General features: G+C 53.9%; 1 protein-coding gene across 14 annotated transcripts in view; it reads left to right on the top strand.

Annotated features, from left to right (window-relative positions):
• Positions 1-273: 273 nt before the first annotated feature.
• Positions 274-18,537, top strand: part of Ptprf (protein tyrosine phosphatase receptor type F) — a 68,503-nt gene continuing 50,239 nt past the window's right edge. For all 14 annotated transcript variants that reach the window (XM_032899258.1, XM_032899310.1, XM_032899264.1 and 11 more), the window contains exons 1-3: positions 274-429; positions 8,232-8,377; positions 8,549-8,690. In XM_032899258.1, the coding sequence (XP_032755149.1) occupies positions 339-429; positions 8,232-8,377; positions 8,549-8,690 (379 nt within the window). In that variant the 5' untranslated portion in view covers positions 274-338. The remainder of the gene's footprint in view (positions 430-8,231; positions 8,378-8,548; positions 8,691-18,537) is intronic.

An 18,537-nucleotide genomic window follows, 5' to 3' on the forward strand; every position in this document is an offset into this window, starting at 1 on the left:
ATCCCCTTAATGGTGTGGATTGGAAACTCAAGATCTGGGATGGACTGCCCTCGTGCTAGTTTCTAACTTCCATGCTTAGAGGATGCTCTGAAGGCCTCTGCACTCTTTGCATGGGATGGGTTGACCTTCAGTGGTGAGGGAGCTTGGGCAGCCATTGCACAGTCCAGTGTGGGACTGCTGAACTCAGTCTGAATGGGCAGTGAGGATGGGCGGGGCTGAGGGGACCGAGGAGCATGAGCAGTGGGAACTCAGGTGGACACTGGCTAATTGGCTCTACCCTTCTCTCCATTACAGGTGATTGTCCCGGGCTGCGGCTGGCTGTGGAGCTAGAACCCTGGATGGCCCCCGAGCCAGCGCCAGGGAGGAGGATGGTGCCCCTTGTGCCTGCCCTCGTGATGCTTGGTCTGATGGCAGGTGCTCATGGCGACAGTAAGTGTGACTCTTCATCATATAGATAGATACGGCAGGTGAAAAGTGACTTACCTCCTGGCAGGTCTCTAACATGCAATCCGGGACTATTGGGACAGGCTGGGAATAGAAAAAAGAAACAGATGACCACAGAGAACTCTAGCCCTCGTGCTCTGGAGTTCGCACTTGGAAAGCCCTCTGCTAAGGAGTACCTGGTCCCACTTCCTCTGAACATCCTTGGCGAGCACCTGGGTCCCCCTTAGGCTCTGCCAAGTGGTGCATGTCTAAGCCTGACCCTGTTATGGAGTCGGGGAGCCGTGTCTTGGATTCATATGATCTCTGCGTGACATGCATAGGCATGTGCTGTGTCCACATTGCAGATCTCTGTAGATGGCCCTGAGTGTACCAGACATGTCCACAGGTCCAGGGAGGACAGACCAGGGAGGACTCAGAAGTTCAGTTACCCATGTCCTTCCCTGAGGCAGGCCTGCAGTCCTTGGAAAATGGGGAAGGACTGTGTCACTTGGCTTGCCGGAAGGAGAGAGGGGGCAGGGAATGAAAGTGAGTGTGTGTCTGTGTGTTGGGGGGACGAATTGTCCCCTACTCCAGTCCAACTCCCGAACTTTGGTCTCTTCCCTGCTGCTGCCCTTCCCCCTGCCTGGCACTATAAGACTGGCCATAGCCCGCCCTGTCACCATGGTTACCACTGCTTGGTTACTGGTAGGAGGCGGAGCACAGGACAGGCTTAGCCAATCTGCAGGCTGGGGGGAGGGGCAAGGTCGTAGCTGAGGTCCCTTGGGGGGAAGGGGCTATTCCCAGCCTGTCCTGAACCCAGAGGCAGTCCAGGGCCAACCCAGGGGTCAGGCCCCAGGAGAGCAGGCCATAGGGATTTCTCTATCCCCTTCAGGTCTCTAGACAAGAGCCTTGTCCCAGGGCTCTATCTAAATGGCTCATTAATAATTCAGGAGCCAGTCGTAGAAGAGGGTGGCCCTGGAGCACCCCTCCCTTTGTCCTCAGAGGCTGGGCCCTGGGTAGGGGAGAATGAGAGGGAGGGGGCCTTTCTCTGGAGAGTCTAGCCAGTGGGGTACAGGGCTAGGGGTCTAGAAGAGAAGTCGGGTGGAAAACTTTAGAAAGGGGGAGTGGGGGATGATCCTTAGGCCTGGCTGGGGCTGATGGGAGAGAGCTTGGAGCAGCAGGGCAGCGGTGGGAGGGTGATCCTGGGGCCTGGCACTAGGTGTGACTGACATGGACGGGTAGTCAGTGGCCCTTGGATGGTGAAGGACTCTTGTCACACTTCTCAGAGAGTCTCAGGGCCCAGACATGCCACTGAGTTTTGAGAAACAGTGAGGCCTAGGAGAATAACTGCCCTCTTCATCCCTCTAACTCAGCATGCCCCAGCCTGCACCCCTCAGTCTCACCATCCTGTTTGCACAACCCCCCACCCCCCACGTTTTCTCTGTGCCTGGCATTACTGTCCACCTGGTCACCAAGTTAGGAAGCCGGGCCTTCTCCCAGTTTCTCTCTCCCTTTTATCCCATGTGTGAGCCCTCTCCAGGTTCTGTGGCCTCTAGCTTCTGAGTGTCTCTGGAATGCATGTACTTCTCTCTCCCCGCCCCCTTCTGCCAAGCCTCCTTCAGCTTCATCTTGAGTTTGACCGTGCATCAGGAAACCTTCTGATGGTTTCCCTGCCTCCAGTCCCTTCCCTCCTGGCCCATTCTCTATATTCTCTATCCCACGGAGAGTCAGACTGCGTCCCTTCACTCCCCAGCCGCCTGCAGGGTCAGCTACCCTACCCTTCACTGTCCCTCCTCTCCCGGAATACGCTGTGCTCTGTCCTCTCGCTGCACAGAGCACCCTGTGTCCCGGCCTTCTCCATGCTTCCTGTTTCCACGTTGGCAGTCAGGTGTGGTGGCCAGGGCAAGGGCCTGTATTCTTAGCGTTTGAGAGGTGGAAGCAGGGGGATTAAGAGTTGTAGATGACCTTGCCTTCACAGTGAGTTGAAGACAAGCCTGGGCTACATGACGGTCTCCAAAAACAAACAAGGTGTGGGGATACGTTTCCCCTCCCTTTACATGACTAGATCTGACTCAACTGTCACTACTTCCTGTGGCAGTGTGCTCACGCTCTGGTCCTCTGCACTCCTCAGAGCATGCGCCTGTGGTGTTTCTCCCTAAGTCTGTCTGCCCCAGCAGGCTTTAGACAGTTCAAGCTCAGAGTCTAGAGGGGGTTTGTGAATAAATTAAAGGGACAGGACAGTCCTGACCGCCGTAGGAGTCAGGAGGAGTGAGACGAAGCTGCTTTCGGGGCAGATTTCCAGGAATCTTGCTGCTGGTTCCTTAGGAATTTGGTTACAGAGGGACTTGAAGGTGGGAACCAGGTGAAGAAGCTGGGACCCCACCTCTACTAAGGGCGGACCTCCAGGTGCTGTGTCCTGGGCACTGTCCCAGGCCAAGAGCCGTCAGCTAGGGGCTCTGGTACACCAACCTCACGAGTCAGGCTCTGCCCTCCCAGCCTACCTTTAAATTACACTCATTTTTTGAATCTCTCCCCATCATGGCCAGGCTTGGACTGAACTTGCAAGACTTCTCACTAGGGGCAAGCAGCCAGACGCGGACAGGACTGCTGCAGAAGGCAGGGCGGGTGCCCCCAGAGAATTGACGACCAGAGCAGTGAAGCGCAGAGCGGACAAATGTGTTTCTATAGGCCTCTTAACGAGACAAATGAATGGGGGCCCTGGCCTCAGAGGGGAGCGGAGAGAAGCAGGGGAGAGAAGCAGCTGCCAAGAGTTAGCCTGGAGGCCTAGCGTTGATGCCTAGTCAGCTCCAGTGGAAACCTGGGTACAAAGGGATGCTTGCATGCACGCACGCACACTTCTGGAACCTCCCTCAGCTCGTCTCCCTAACCCAGGGTTTTGTGCCTTCTTGGGAGGGAAGATACATGGATGTGGGCATTAAGGTGGTCTTGGTCCAGCCTCCAGGCAGAGGTTTCTGCTGATCTCACGTGGTAAGGGCTAGGAGAGAAAGAATCGGCCCAGAGCCATCACAAGACAGAACCCACCGAGCTGGGCACAAGTCTGTGAGTGACAGAACAGTGGAGGCAGGTTGGGGCGGCGCTGGCACAGGAGTAGCCTGAATGAATGTCTTGAGAGGCTTCCTGGAATAGAGGGCCCCTGAAGATGAGTGGGCATTTGCTAACCCAGAGTGTTGCCCAATGAAGAAACGAGGCTGGCAGAAAGGAAGAGTCATACCCCTGGCCTTAGGAGCTTATGGGAAAGCAGGGTGAGGCCTGAAGACGGTACAGGATGGCGACAGGATTTCCCAGACCAGGTGCATGTTGGGTCCTGGTTGTGACCAGGTCATTTTCGGGCATTAAAGTTGAGCAAGGTGCTTGGTAGCTGAAGGGGTCATGGGACGAGGCAGAAATGCAGGAGACCCAGGAGTATGCGGCTCTTGCCATTTCCCCTCCCCCAAGGCCCCTGCTTTGGAACATGGCAGGGCCCTCCTCCTTATGCTTATGGGTGGCCCGTCTAGACCCTGCCCTCTGGAGCTTCCGGCACAAGTGCTTTCTCTGAGCCTGTTTTCCTGTTGCACAACTGGCGTAATCACTCCTACCTGTAAAGGTTAACTGAGGTCACGTGGGCAAGGCACCTGGCACCTATTAAGTTCTCCCCCTGTCGAGTGCCTCCTGGAGCTAGGGCTGCCCTTGAGTGGACAGGGTGGGGAAGATTGCCAGAAACAGTCAAGGAGCTCATTAACTGAGTCCCCAGCTCACCAGCCACTCAGGGCCTGGGAAATCACCTCTCCAGCAGCTCCCTGCCCTTGTGGTCCTAAACTGCTGTGTGTGCTTCTCCCTCCGTGTGCAGTGCTGTTTATGTGCTTGTGTATATGCGCCCCTCAGGGGAGGCACAAAATAGCAGTCAGTCTCCCTGTGGAGGAGCCTTGGAGGTGGCCCAGTTTAGCTGTCTCTGGAGTTGCATGCTTGCCTGTCTCCAGGGGGTGTGCTTCCTTCCAGCCCAAGCCAGCCCCTTTCTTGGTAATGTCCTCTCACGCACAGGTCAGCTGTTGACATGTAAAGAATGGCCCAGGGTAGCCTACTGTGAGTAGCTGCCCACAGGGCTGGGTGACACAGCAGGTAACTGTGACACAAAACTGCTCCTTGCTTGTTCAGATGACACCCGGTTTTCTGGTTCAGAAGTTTTGTTCATACGCCAGCAGGACGGCTCAGCAAGTAAAGGCACTCACCACCAGGCCATTTTAGTCTCTGGAATCTACTTAGTGGAAGGAAAGAACTGACTCCCCAAGTTGTCCTCTGACCTCCACATGTGCACCTCCACATGTGCACCATGACACGTATGCACACGCATTTACACACACACACACCAGCTGATAAGGCCAAGGGCAGAGTGCTTATAGTAGCCTGGCTTTTCCTGCCTGCCTGACACCCCAGCTGGCAGTGGGGCATGGGCCAGGCTTCCACAGTCTGGAATAGGGGCTAATATGGGATTCAGGGTGCACACAGAGGCAGGTCTGGATGGTGGGTAAATACACCAGGGCCCCAGCTAAGTTCTCAGCGTTGTGCTTGACCTCTAGCAAGTGCGTAAAAAACAGGGTACTTGTTGAAAAGGAAAAGAATGAATCTAGAGAGGCTAGCAGGAGCAAATTTGGGGAGACAGCATAGAAACAAGATTTGTCTGTGGTCTCTGAAAGTCTCCTGAGGAAGATCCAAGGCTAGCTAGGACTCTGGAGTGAGGAAGAGCCAGGTGGCCTGGGGCTCTGTGAGGGTCCCCTTAGTAGGAAGCAAGGCATAGAAGGGCCCCAGTCCTAGTAGCCTGGGACTGGAGTAGCATTGCTGCCTGATCCTGGGCAGCCTCCAAGGGAGAGGAGTAGTTCTGCCTCCCCGATGGCCCCGGGCCTTGGGCACAGTCCAGCCCCCACACAGCTTCCAGGCTTGTTCCTCCTGGCTGCTCACGGTCTATCTGGCTCCCCTGCCCAGCCTCTGCTCTTTGTTTGTCTCCGGAGGCCCCACCCCACCCCACCCACCCCAGCACACTCCTAGTCTTTCTGGTTCTTCAGGTTCCAGCTCTGGTTTCACTGTAGACACGTTGAGGCAGGACCTGGAGGGGCACTTATTCCTTGGGTTTCTCTCTTGCCTAGAGGGAAGGAGTATGTGGGGCCCAGTCTTCTACCCTCCTCTCACATTCCTTCCTCTGCCCTCTTATTCCTCTGTTCTGCACCCCTGGGTGTCAGGAACAGGGTCAGACAGTAGGACGGGGGCAGAAGACAGGACAGATATGGAATCTGCTCTGCCCAGGGTTACGGTCTGTTTGGGAAGCAACTATTAAACACTAGAAAGGTGGGAAGGCTGTAGCATCACGAGTACGCTGGAACTGTGAGCGTACTGTGGGGGCTGAGAGAGCTCAAAACCACAGACTAAGCTAATGGGGGACTAAGCTAATGGGGCACGGTTAGGGGTAGGGGATAGTTTTCTGAGACAATGAGGTTCAAAGGTGACGTAGGAGGTTAGTGGGTAAGGGGTAGTCTAAGGCTCTTAGGAGAGGGTGCAGCTTGCGCAAAGGCCCTGAGGCAGCAGGGAGCGTTGCTTATTCAGGGCTCTAAAGCCAGGACTCTGGAGAGAGTGGTTGGGTCAGACTTGGCTGAGCTTTGTCTGCAGTGGTAGGAGCTTACTCTTTGTAAAGAGCAGTGGGAGGCCTTTGGAGAGATTTGGTCAGGAGGAGGCTTGTTCTCTGGCTTCAGAATAGAGAGTAGAGGAGGAGGGGTGGGGGGTGACAGAGGCCGGGCCATCAGTGTGTTCAGCCAGCCATTTGTCCCATGGAGAGGTGGTGGCAGTGCAGATGGGGAGCTGGAAGCTACTGGGGTGGGGGAGGGGTTAAGAGATGACCTCAGTAGACCCTGGAGGGGGCCTCTTGTCAGGCAAGTATAGGCAACGGTGACAGGCTATGTGAATTCTACAAGTAGGAAAGAGCCACGCCTCTCTCCAGAGGCAGCTGGGGGAGGTAGAGACAGAAAGGAGTTTAGAACCTTTGGGTCACCTGCATGACTTTCCTGTCCCTTCACTGGGCCTTCTGAGTTGCCCAGCCTAGTCCGTAGGAACAGACTTTGGTGGGTCCCGAGTTTCCTTCCCGGGGAGGACACAGGTATTTAAAGTGAGTTTAGGATTTAGAATGTAGGTTGACCAGCTCCATCCCAGTACACTGACTCATTGGTCCTTGTTCCTTTCACCGCTTGCATCTGTCTCCCTGTCTCTAAACCGAGGGTAATAATGGACCTACTGACCCGAGGGACTAGTAATGCTAACAAGTGGCTGCCTGCCCTGGGCGAAGGCCTGCCACTGACATGTCCTTAAAACACAAAACAAAGCAAAAACAGAATTGGTGCTGGAGAACTGGCACAGGGGTCAAGAGCGCCTCTTTGTAGCAAGTGTCTTGTAGAGACCTGGGTGTGCTTCCCAGGACCCACAGCAGGCAGTTCACAGCCACCTGTAACTCCAGTTCCAGAAGACCTAGTGCCCCCTTCTGGCCGCTGTGGGCATTGCATGCACGTGGTACACATAAACAGGCATGTATACATCAATACAGATAAAACTCCCAAAAATTTCCAAGCCTTCCTCCAATTGGCATCTCTTTCCTAGTCACAGCCTGCTGTAACAGTCACCTGTGTCCCTCCCTCACCTCAGTCATTCCTCTGCTTCTTTTGTCTGACTTTTACCACCACTGACAAGGTCCCCTGTCTCCTGTGAAGTTTTTGTGTCAGGTGTTTTGGACTCTAAAGGTCCTAAATTTGGGTCCCAAATGTGTCAGTATTCTCTGGCTGTGTGACTCTGGGCATGTGACTTGATCCTTCAGCCTATAAAGTGGAGACACTGATATACAAGAAAGGGCATAAAGACCTGGTACATAGTGGGTACTTTTCTGCCAGGGCACAAACTGAGCCTGAGCTCATGGGCACCCAGCAGATCATCTGAAGGACCAGTTCCCAAAGCACCGGTTTTCCTGGAACTGTTCATAGGCTTGATTAATAGGAAATGGATCCACTGTCAGGATTAACGAGGCATTGCTACGTCTCAATGAGCTGGGTTTCTTGGGACTGTGACCCTAGGTGACGAGACATGCAGGGCTGTGGGTCAGCCCTGGCGTGTAAACCTGGGGATGGCAGGCCCTGGCTGAACCCCTGTCCTCCTCCTCTGGAGTAGGAACTCAGGAGCTGCCCAGCCTGTGGGAAGGCAGTTGCCAAGCCAGTGGGGGCAGGGTTGGGAGCGGGGAGTTACAGGAAAGCATCCCTCTGGGAAGCCATCCAGAGCCTCTCAGGAGCTGGATGTCCAGGCCTTTGGGGCTGTTGGAATGTAGGGGCAGGGAAGAGGAGGAGTCCTAGGGTCTGCCTAAGGCTTAGGGGAGATAGAAAGACTCTAGGAGAGTCTGGGCTCTTCCCGGAAAGCAGTTCTCCAGTACCTTTTTGATTTTTCTTATTCCTGGAGCTTGGAATGACCAGGAGGCGGAGCCCCCAACTCCAGACTCTGCTTCTTTACCAGCTGTGTCACACCAGACAAATCTCTTGACCTCCCCACACCCCGATTTTCTTCTCTGTAAACAGTAATTACAGCACCCACCTCCTCGGCTTCAGAGAGTTACAAGGGTTCCTTCCGCTCTCTGAACAGGGCTTGGCACTTATGAAGCACTGTATACAAGTTAGGTATTATCATTGTTTTCTCTAAGTCTTTCCTGCCCCTGGTCCCCAAGGCCTGCTACCTGCAGCATTGGCCACGCCTGATGTGATTGCCACTTGATTTAGTGTCTCTGTCTCTTCCAGGCAAACCTGTCTTTGTTAAGGTCCCCGAGGACCAGATTGGGCTGTCGGGAGGGGTGGCCTCCTTCGTGTGCCAAGCCACAGGGGAACCCAAGCCTCGAATCACATGGATGAAGAAGGGAAAGAAAGTCAGCTCCCAGCGCTTTGAGGTTTGTCCTGGACCGGCTGGGAGGGCTGGGTAGGCTTTAGGGTTGGGCCGCTCTCTGTGTGATTCTTCTCTTGCTCCCTTAGTCACCCCAAGGGCCTTTTGGGGATGTGAGAAAAACTACAGTAGATCCCCAGACCCCTAACAGACTGCAACCACATCTGTCCTGTGATAGGTAATTGAGTTTGACGATGGAGCAGGGTCAGTGCTGCGGATCCAGCCATTCGAGTGCAGCGAGACAGAAGCCATCTATGAGTGCGCGCCCACGAACAGTCTCAGTGAGATCAACACAAGTGCCAAGCTGTCAGTGCTTGAAGGTATGTCCCGAGGCCTGGTGGCCAGGTAGACTGAGGTGTGGGCCGAGCTCACCAGGACTGGCCGTCCTGGGTGGGTGAGAGTCAGTGCTCAACAGGCCAAGGTCACGGGTCTGTGTTGAAGCCAGCAGCGAGCTTTCCAGCTGTGTGATGGGCTGTGCTGGGTCATTGCTCCCTTGGGTCTGGGTCAGGCTGTAGGTGTGGTGCTGCAGTTCTGTGGCCCCGAGGTTATGTGGCTGTGGCAGTCAGTGTCCGTGTACTCTGTACCCTGATCAGGGAGCTGGAGCTGGGTCCTCATCTGGTGGCTCATTCATTCATTCATTCATTCACGTACTTTGCTCGAATTGCTGTTAAGCCCAGAATGTCACTTGATATATGCTACTCTCAGTCAGTATTGGGTAAATTCTGTAAGGAACGTGGACACTTTGCCAAGGCCCAGGTTATAAAGGGGAACAGAGCTTCCAGAACTCTGAGTGGTCAATTTGAGGCTTTTCAAGTGGTGCCTGGAGAACTGGGGGACATGAGAGGAGGGGGAGGGTAATTCAGTGAGGCTGGAGGATCAGGCGGAGAAACGAACCCTTTCTTGAGGACGTAGAAAGCCACAAATAGGGTGGGAAGTGACATGATTAAACCTTGACTGCAGTGGATACATGAATCTGACCGTGCGTTTTCAAAATACCGTATTGATTGCTGCTTTCATTTTTAAATGCAATACCGATATCTGTTCACTGTTAAAAAATTGAGAGGCATAGGATAGTGCTTAGGGAGAAATAATAATCTCTCATTATCCTACCCCTAGTGCTATTGGTGATTTCTTGGTGGCCCATTTTCTGTGTGTATGTTTTGTATACATGTATGTATATTTGTATTAACGTATATAAACAGAATAGTGTCACACACTGTTCCATGACCAGGTTTTTTGGTTTTGTTTTCCCCAGCTAGAGGGCAAGTCCAGGGCTTTTCAGACAACCTCATTCCCTGAACCTGGAGCTCACCTGTTTGGCTAGCCTAGCTGGCCAGCAAGCTCTAAGAACCACCTATTTCTACCTGCCTCCCCAGCATTGGGCTCAGACACGCACTTCCATCCCCAGCTTCCTCCATGGATACTAGGAAACTGAACTCGGGTCTTCATGATTGCTTAGCGGGTCCGTTACTGAGCTACCTCCCCAGCTCTTGCTTTAAAAAAATCTATATGGTGAAGATTTTCCTTGCCATTAAATCTTCCTCTGCGTCATTGTTTTTAATGGCCGTGGGTAAGCTGTCACATGGACGCACCCTAGTTCACTCAGCTGTTCCCTTTTTGTGGGGTGCGTATGTTCTCAGCTTTCAGCCTTCATAAGAAAGGTATCCGAGAAGATTCCGTTCCTTCGCTGATCATTTCCTGATTCTAGGTTCATGGAGTAGAATTGCTAAGTCAAAGGGCACGTGCATTTTAAAGCCCTCAATATTGCTAGAAGATTGTATCTGTTTATATTCTTACCAGGAAGGGCATGAGAGGGCCTCTTCTCTGCACATCTTCACCAGCAGTAGAAATTACCATTAAAAAAAAAAAAAAGCTTTGCCAAGTTAATAGGCAAAAAATGGCATCTCAATTTAATTTGCATTTCTTTGATTACAAGAGCAGTTGAACATCTTTTCACATTGGCCATTTTTACGCTTTGGCTTTATGTGTTCACACATGCATCCATTCAGTAATTCTTGGATCTGTGTGTCTTGTGTGAATCAATGGGTTCTAATGGAGCTGGGCTAGGCCCTCCCCTGTAGAGGGGCCATAGAGGAAAATGGTTAAGGCAGGGACTCTGGGCCTCACCTGTTCCATCCGGGATCCAGGATATCGTACCCTCTGTCCAAGCCAGTGTGGGGCTTTAACTACAGTGTAAACAATATCCCAGGACCTCGTTCTGAAGCTCAGACACCTGACCTGCTGCTGCTTGGTGACATCTGGGTTGTGCTAGCCACACTCTCCATTCCATTTGGGGACAGGGGCCCAGCACTGAGCTGAAGTCGCTGGCTCGGAGGTTCCTTTTTGAATCTGTGACCTAGGAGAAAGGATTTCTGCCCCGAACTTCTAGGTGTTGGCATGAGAGTCACATACGCTGCCTTGTGTTTGAATGGTGTCTAAAAGATTGGAAGTATAGTCCTTACCATGGTGGGCATCTTCTGAAGCTCTCAGGCTGGGGAGTAGTCTCCTTGTGAGAATGGAGCGCTAATTCCTCCAAGACATCCCATTGCTCTGTCAACTTTACCCTTCAAAGGGTCTCTCAAGGCCTGGGCAAAAGAACTCACACTTGCAGAGGGTTGCTATTAGAAATGGCCTTCCTGGGGGTTGGGGATTTAGCTCAGTAATAGAGCGCTTGCCAAGCAAGCGCAAGGCCCTGGGTTCGGTCCCCGGCTCCAAAAAAAAAAACCAAAAAAAAAAAAAGAAATGGTCTTCCTGGTCAAGAGGGTTTTTTTTTTTTTGTTTTGTTTTTCATAGATTAGAGGTTATTCTTTCTTATATGGTGTTGGGGATGGACCCCAGTAGTAGACACATACTTTTATCCCTAGTCCTGGGCTTCAGGATATATGATGATGCCTCTGGGGACTGGAAGATGTCTGAGGAAGTGTGGGACAGGTCCCTACTACAATAGTGTCTGGGGTTGTGGGCCTCATGGGCCCATCCTGCTCCTGAGACCAGCGAGGCAAAATGCTGACCTGTCCTGTTGGTCTTTGTCCTGTTGACCAGCTTAAGGCTTGGCAGAAAGGAATGTCACAGGGGATGGGACCTCAGGGTTGCAGCCTAAAGCAACCCTGTGTCATTTCCTCCCTCTTCCGTGGGGCGGGGGGGGGGGGAAGCTGGGGTGCTTGCCTTACTTTGGAGCTCTGGTATTGACACGAGGAGAGAGCCAGGGCCATTTTTATGAGACCACCATAGAATCTTAGTAGTGAGAGATAAACTTGGTTTAGGGGCTGGAAAATGGTGCCTGAATGCCTTACTTGTGTCTCACACTACGTGTGTCTGCTAAACACAGGCGTGTAAAACTGTGCATCAAGAGATAGGTGCTTTGGGCCGTGCTTCGAGAATGCCTGGGGAGCCTGGTCCAGGTGCAGGAGCAGTGTCTCTTTAAAAGGGAACCCCAGTATTATACTTCCTTTGGGGCCCCCCAGGCCACTCTCACTGCAGCCTCTGGGGATACTGCCATGCCAGGTCCCTCATGACTCTCCGTACTCTGCTGCTACTGAAGCAAGACTGCTTCTGGTGCAGCTTGTGTGAGACCTAGCCCACTGTGCTGGGATGGCCAGCCCGTGTGCCAACATCCCTGTCAGGGTACAAGGTGGGGTGTCCAGTACAAGCTGACTGGGGGTGGGCCTGTCCTGTCCTGGGCTGTGATGAGTACCAGGGCCCTGCCGCCCAGCGTTCCTGTCTGAGTGGTAATTGAAGCCATTAGCGCGCCAGCCTCTCCCTCGCCGGGTAATGGCAGGAAAAGCTCTTCTCGCTCCGCACTCTTGAGGCGGTGGCTGAATCATTCCCCCTCCAACCCGCCCGCTGCTGCCACTGAGACTGGGAATCTGACATTTTCCCTCACAGGGGAGGGGAGGTGGGGGAAGGGAGTGAGGCCTTGATTCTGGGCTTTCCCTTCAGAGGTGGAGGGGGATAGTAAGGGTGTTGAGCTCAGTTTGGAGGTCATTAGAGTCCCCAGGGGTTGCAGAGTCCAGGCCAGGCAGAACCATGGTTGGGGAAAACCTCAGGGAGGAGGCTAGACAGACAAAGGTGTGGTGGAGCCCTAATGATGGGGTAAGTTCTGAAAGGGACACAGAATGCCCAAAGGAAGATGGGAATAGAGGCAGTGGGGTAGGAATAGACTGGTTTCTGCCTTGTCCTGGGGGCCAGGCTCCAGGGCTGGATGTTTGTCATTTCATGGACATAGAAGGTGATGTGCTTACGGTGGTGTGAACTACTACGTGTACCAGGCATGTGTGAACTACTACGTGTACCAGGAGTGTACCTCATCACACAAAAGGAGTTGTGTAGCAGAGTACACGTGTGTGCCTCAGGCAGTTGGGGAGGGGCGTGATGTGTAAGCAGGTGGTATGTACTTTATGGGCTCTGTGCAGTAGTAGGATGTGTACACACACACACATGTGCACAGCAGGCGATATCTGGATTGTGGGATACATAGGGGGTGTGTGTGTGTGTGTGTGTGTGTGTGTGTGTGTGTGTGTGTGTGTGTGTGTGTGTGTGTGTGTGTGTGTGTGTGTGTGTGTGTGTGTGTGTGTGTGATGCAGGTTTACAGCAGGTGGTATTATCCCTTAGCTTTGTGAACAGCAAGAGAGTCAGCAGACTGGATGTGTAGGTCAGTCTGGTGCTGGGGGGAAGGAAGGTGCTGTATTAAGATTCGTTGTCTCTGGGACCCCACAGAGTCTCAGCTTGGATCCGTCCGTCAGCCAGAACAGCTGGACAACGATGGATGCCGGACAGCATGGTGGGGCTAAAGTATTATTGGCATCCGCTGCCCTCACACCTCAGCAGCTCCTCCGTAACCAAGCAGGGCAGGGCACACTAGGAGTCCTGACTAAGCCTGGCCTCAGGAGGATTCGGGACCTCGCTTTCTTCCCCACCCCCACCTACCCACTTGTCCTTCCGCCTGTTTCCATCTTGGCCCGTGTCTGCTAAGTGGGCCAGACTGCTGTACCACCTGTGCCACTCGGCTGGATCCAGCGAGTGCCCACCTGGAGAGCAGGCTGTGCGGCAATGGCCAGGGTTGAGGACATTTCAGTGTGACACTGGATTGTGAATACTGCACTTGCCCTCACCCTCGTGGGTTCTGAGGCTTTAGGATGATAGATAACTCTTAACACACACACACACACACACACACACACACACACACACACACACACACACACACACACACACACCCCAACACATACAGAGACTCTCTGGAAATAGCTCCAGGGGGAAAGGCTGATGGTGAGCCACCTATGGCCCTGTCCCGAGGTGTCCTGCCTGGGCCAGGCGGGATGAGTGTGTTTTCCTAGGTTTATTTTTCCCTGCTCCACCTTTTTTCTGCCAGAAGCCTTTCTATTCCTTTCGCTCGTAGTGGAAAATGAGGGTGAAGAGCTACCACAGGAAGTCCCACACTAGAATTCCAGACAACCTCTCTTCTTCCCTGGCAGCTGTGACACTGACATGCCTCTGGTCTGGTGGCCCTTGGGCCCTAACCTCCATTTCCGGTGACCACAATAAATAGATCTGGGGACCATGAGGATATGGAGTGCTGTAGCCAGATGTTGGAGGTTCAAACCCGAGGTATTCTTGGGTAGGAAGGCGCTTTTGGAATGGGGCAGTCATGGCAGCTGGAAGGTCAGACACTGAGTTTCTTGTTTCCTGGAGTCCTCTAATTTTTCCCAGTTCTGATAGTCTGCAAATGGAGTCCTCTTGTGTTAGCTGTGGACACAGAACACTTTCCCTGTGCCCATCCAGCTCTCCATCCCTGTGGTCCCAGGTGCCTATCAGGCCTGCTTTGTGCGTTTTGCCCCTTCCCCCAGCTTATGATCGTGGGCTGCATCAGTACCACTGGAAAGAGCTCTCAAAGTTGGAGGTGTTAGATGCCCCTGACTGTATATTCTCCATCCTTGGTAAAGAATCCTCCTCACCCTGGTTGCCAGGGGAAAGGAGGACTTACCAAGGGCAGACTCTTGCTTCAGAGAGGTCCTTGTTGATGCAAAGTAGGGCAGAAGTGTATCAATGAGAGGTAGATGCAGTCAGTCTAGCTAGCAAAAGCTAGCCTCATCCTGAACCTTGTTGTGAGTAGAGGAGGAAGGGAGATAGACCAAGAGCATGCCAGGTAGCATCCGGCCCAGCTGCCTGTGAGATCCCAGAGGCGGTTCACTCTGGGTTCCTGGTTCAAGGCTGGTAGACAGAGGAACCAATGTTCTATCTAAGATTGAAATACAAGAAGAGGCCTGGGTCTGAGGAGGTGAATTGATAGGTCTAATTTGAAATCTGTTGAGTCAGATGTGTGCAGGCATCCAAGGAAAGATGCGAGAAGGCCTAATGTGGAGTTGCCTGGCACTCTTGAAGGGCGGCTAGAGATGCAATTGTGAGAGCCAAGAAGCCAAGCCAAAAGGATCCCCAAGAACTGGCTTTCACTGTTGGGGGAGGGGGAGCTAGCCAGAGCAAGGGAGGCAATGGAAGAGTATGAAGGAGGAAAACCCAAGAAAGATGAGTATTGGGCAGTGTCCTTTGGCCTTGGCTCTGCGGTTGGCACTGACCTTGGTGAGCAGGCTTCCAGAAGGCGCGCGCGGGGGTGGCAGCAGGGCTGCAGGGGGCTGAAGAGCGAGTGGGAGGCTGTCAGTGGTCTGAAGTGACTGGGAGCAAGGTCTGAACCTAGACAGGTAAATGGTTAAAAAGACAATTCCTGGAGCAGGCCTCGGGTAGAGGAACCTCAGGAGGGAGAGCCCAGCATGAGCCAGAGCCTAGAGTGTAGGGGCCAGGCAGTGGCTGGCTCTGGGGTCCACTGAGTCCTCGTGGTGAGGAGGCCTCACCTGCCAGGCTGAATAGGATGCTGTGGAGTGCCAGGGAAGCCCAAGGGAGGGGGGATTACTGAGAGGGGAGGCCGAGGCTGCCGACAGGCCCCAAACAGCTCAGACTCAAAAACAAAACAGGCTTTTAAGATGCCAAGTTTGATGAAATCTGAGTGCTGGAAGAGGTGGGAGTTTTCTCTTGGAAAAACAGCTGAAAGTCGAGACTGAAAGCTGCGAAGGGAGATGGGCCCTGAGGCCCCTCAGGCCCCCCTTACTGCCTAGGAGCCTGGGGGTGGGGTGCGGGCTAGGCACCGAGCGTCAGAGCTTACAGGTTTGGGAGGGCTGTCTTGACTTTGTCTTTGCTGAGGATGGAGCTGCTCTGGGGACTGAGCTGAGGTGGCCCTGGGCTTCCTTGGAGTGCCAAAGGGCAGGGTGGGGCCTGGCCACCCACAGAGGTTCCTTTGTGGGTTTGGTCTTACTGTGTCTCCAGGTGCGTGAGTCTCTTCGTATGTGTGTCTGGCTCTGCATGTCCTCACACCCGTGTTCCCACACCTCTGTGCATGCCGCCTCTGGATCTGCCTGCAGGAGGCTGTTTCCACAGGTGCTTGTCACTGCAGATGCCCCTCCACAGGCACATGGAGGTTTCTATTTTTGCACCTGTCTCTTTCTCCACGTAGTTCTCTAGGTCCCTGGCTGTGCATGTTTCTAAGGTGTCTGTGTGTTCAGGGACAGGGCGATACATTCGCGCATAGAGGAGGGGTCAGCCTCACAGACAGTGCCACCCCAGGGAGCCAGGATATGTGCATGCGCATATGTGCCTGTATTCAGAGATGCCGTGAAGCTGGATAAACATGGGTGAAGAGGTCTCGCTGACAGCCGGTGCCGGTGCTCGCCCCTACTGCCACCACCCTCCCCTCTAAGGCGTCTCCATCTGTTAGCTTTCCTGGTGCAGCCCCCTGCCTCTGGTCCAGACTCCGCCCCAGGCATCCCAGGCTTCACTGGACAAAGAGACCTGTGTGTGTTCTCTAGGGGCCTTCAGCAGCCTCCTTCCCTCCCCCGTCACTGCAGCCTGCCGGTCTAAACTTCCCACCCCTCCTGCCCTGTCCTCGGCTCTCAGAACTCCAATACATACCTCAGACCCTTTAGTGTCCCTCCATCCTCGCTATAGCCTTTACTCAGGCAGTGTGCAGGAAAGCTTTCTGCTTCGCAGGATCATTCTTGATCCTCCTTCCTCCAGGAAGTCACCAAGATAGCAGATGAGAGGTGGAGTCACAGTAATTAGCTCTACTGCTAAGGGACATCAGCCACGCTCCCTGTCCCTGTGGTGTGTATCCTCACCACCCCACCGCTTAGACACGCCCTCCCACATGCCCTGTCATCTCTGAGCTCTGAAACAACAGGACCTCTCCAGGGAAGGGGGTCAGGTCTCCCAACCTCAGTATCTGAAGGGCCAGTTGGGTGCGGGAGCTTTTCATGAACACTTGGAGGCTCACCCTAGGTGCACAGATATGTGCAGGTGGGACAGACTTTCGATTGTGTGTGCTACTTGTGTGCAGAGGCTATCCAGGCCTAGGCTACTGGATTGATGCCTCTCCAAAGTCCCCCAAAGCCAGTGGGCTTCTTTTTCTGCTTTGGGAACTCTCGGTGTAGTAGAGGGCCTGGCCGACACTGCGGACTGTATATGCAGAGGCAACTTAACAGCTCCTGCACTGTTCTGGACCCTAGCAGGCGGGAGCTGGATGCGCTGCGTTGGTGGAGCTGGAATGCCTAAGGGGGAGCAACCCCTCCCCCCCCCCGAACTGAGGAGCAGGGTCCAGGGAGGGGGCGCGGCTGCTCCGCCTAGGTGGGGGCGGGAAGGGCGGCGCCCAGTAGGACTTGGTTGCGGAGGCGCGCACCCGCTCGGACACAAGCGCGCGCAGCCCTTCCACCGTGGCACCCGCCTCTCTGCCGTCGCCATGGTTACCGGGTGGCCTGGAGGGGGGAGGGGCCCTCCCGCGCCAGCAGCCCCTGTGCTGACAGGACGTGTTTAGAGGGACTATAGCGTAACCGTGCATCCCCCTTATGGAACACGGGCGCGTGCCAGGGGTGTCCACATGTTGGGAGCATTGGGCTTCCTTTACAGCACCTAAAAAACGAAGGGGTGTGTGTACATGGGGGGTCTGCAGTAGAGCCTGTAGCCGGAAGCCAGTTGAGGGCGGAGAGAGGGGGAAGGGCGTGGTTCTTCCCAGGGACGCCCCTCCCTTCCACTGCCCTGCCCACCTTTTCCTGCGTGCTGGTCTAAAGCACCAGGGTCTTATCACCTGCTTCCCTCCAAGCTCCACCTCCAATTTAACTGAGTGACCTTGGGCGGGTTTCCAGATTTCTGCTAAGTCCCCATTTGCTCATATGCCTCACAGGGTTTTGGTAAAGATTGTCATTTTGTAAAGCGGTTAGAGAGTACCTGCAACAGAGTGAATGCTTCATGCTTGGAACCTTTAATAATCCCTGTGTCCAGAGGCCTCAGTTTTCTCAGTTGTTGATGGGTCAGAAGTGACAGGGTGGCATGCATCCTCCTGAGAAATTTGCCGTGGTCATTAACCTGAGTGGTTCAGACTACTGTGATACAACTCTGGTGGTACTGGGGGGTGAGGGGCTGAAGGTGGCAAGGGGGCCAGTCATTCTGGACCCCAGGCATTTGGGGAATGTCTGTTGTCCTTGACTGAGTGTGTCAAGGCTCCCAGGTGGGAGAAGGAGGAAGCAGCAGTGGGTGGGGGCTGACTTTCCCTTCTGGAGTGGGCTAAGAAGCAGCCTTCCTGGAGCTGTTGGGGACCTGGCTGGCACCGGGGACTGGCTTTTGGGTCCTGCTGTTTAGCTCTTTACATTCACTGGTTTTAGGCTTTGGCGGTGGTGCCTGAGGGATGATCTGAGCCAAGGACGGAGCCATTGAGGGTGTGATAATTGAGGGAGGAAAATTAATCGTCCTTAATTTGGCATAGGTCCCAAAGACCTTCCCCGTGTCGAGAATTCAGAGTAGATCCCTGGGACACTGGGCTGCAAGCATTTCTACTGCTCTCACTCTTGACCGTACTTTGCACGTAGGCCACAGAGGCTAGAGAACTCCTGGGCTCTGACTCTGGCGGGACCTAGCCACCCCTCATTCTGCACCCCATCTGTGCAGACAGATAGGAATAAGAGCTTGAAGAACAAGCTTAGTGTCTTCCTTGGTCAGTGACCATGGCTCTAGCTCCAGCAGCCTTGAGTGTCCGCCCCTATCTGCGAGACGGTTTGGGGAGGATGCTCTAGGCCTCAGGTCTTGCTCTTGTCTTCCAAGTGGTAGCAGGCCAAGGACGCTGTGCATCCACAG

The sequence above is a fragment of the Rattus rattus genome, chromosome 1 (genome assembly GCF_011064425.1).
Source record: "Rattus rattus isolate New Zealand chromosome 1, Rrattus_CSIRO_v1, whole genome shotgun sequence".
Classification (NCBI taxonomy): Eukaryota; Metazoa; Chordata; class Mammalia; order Rodentia; family Muridae; genus Rattus; species Rattus rattus.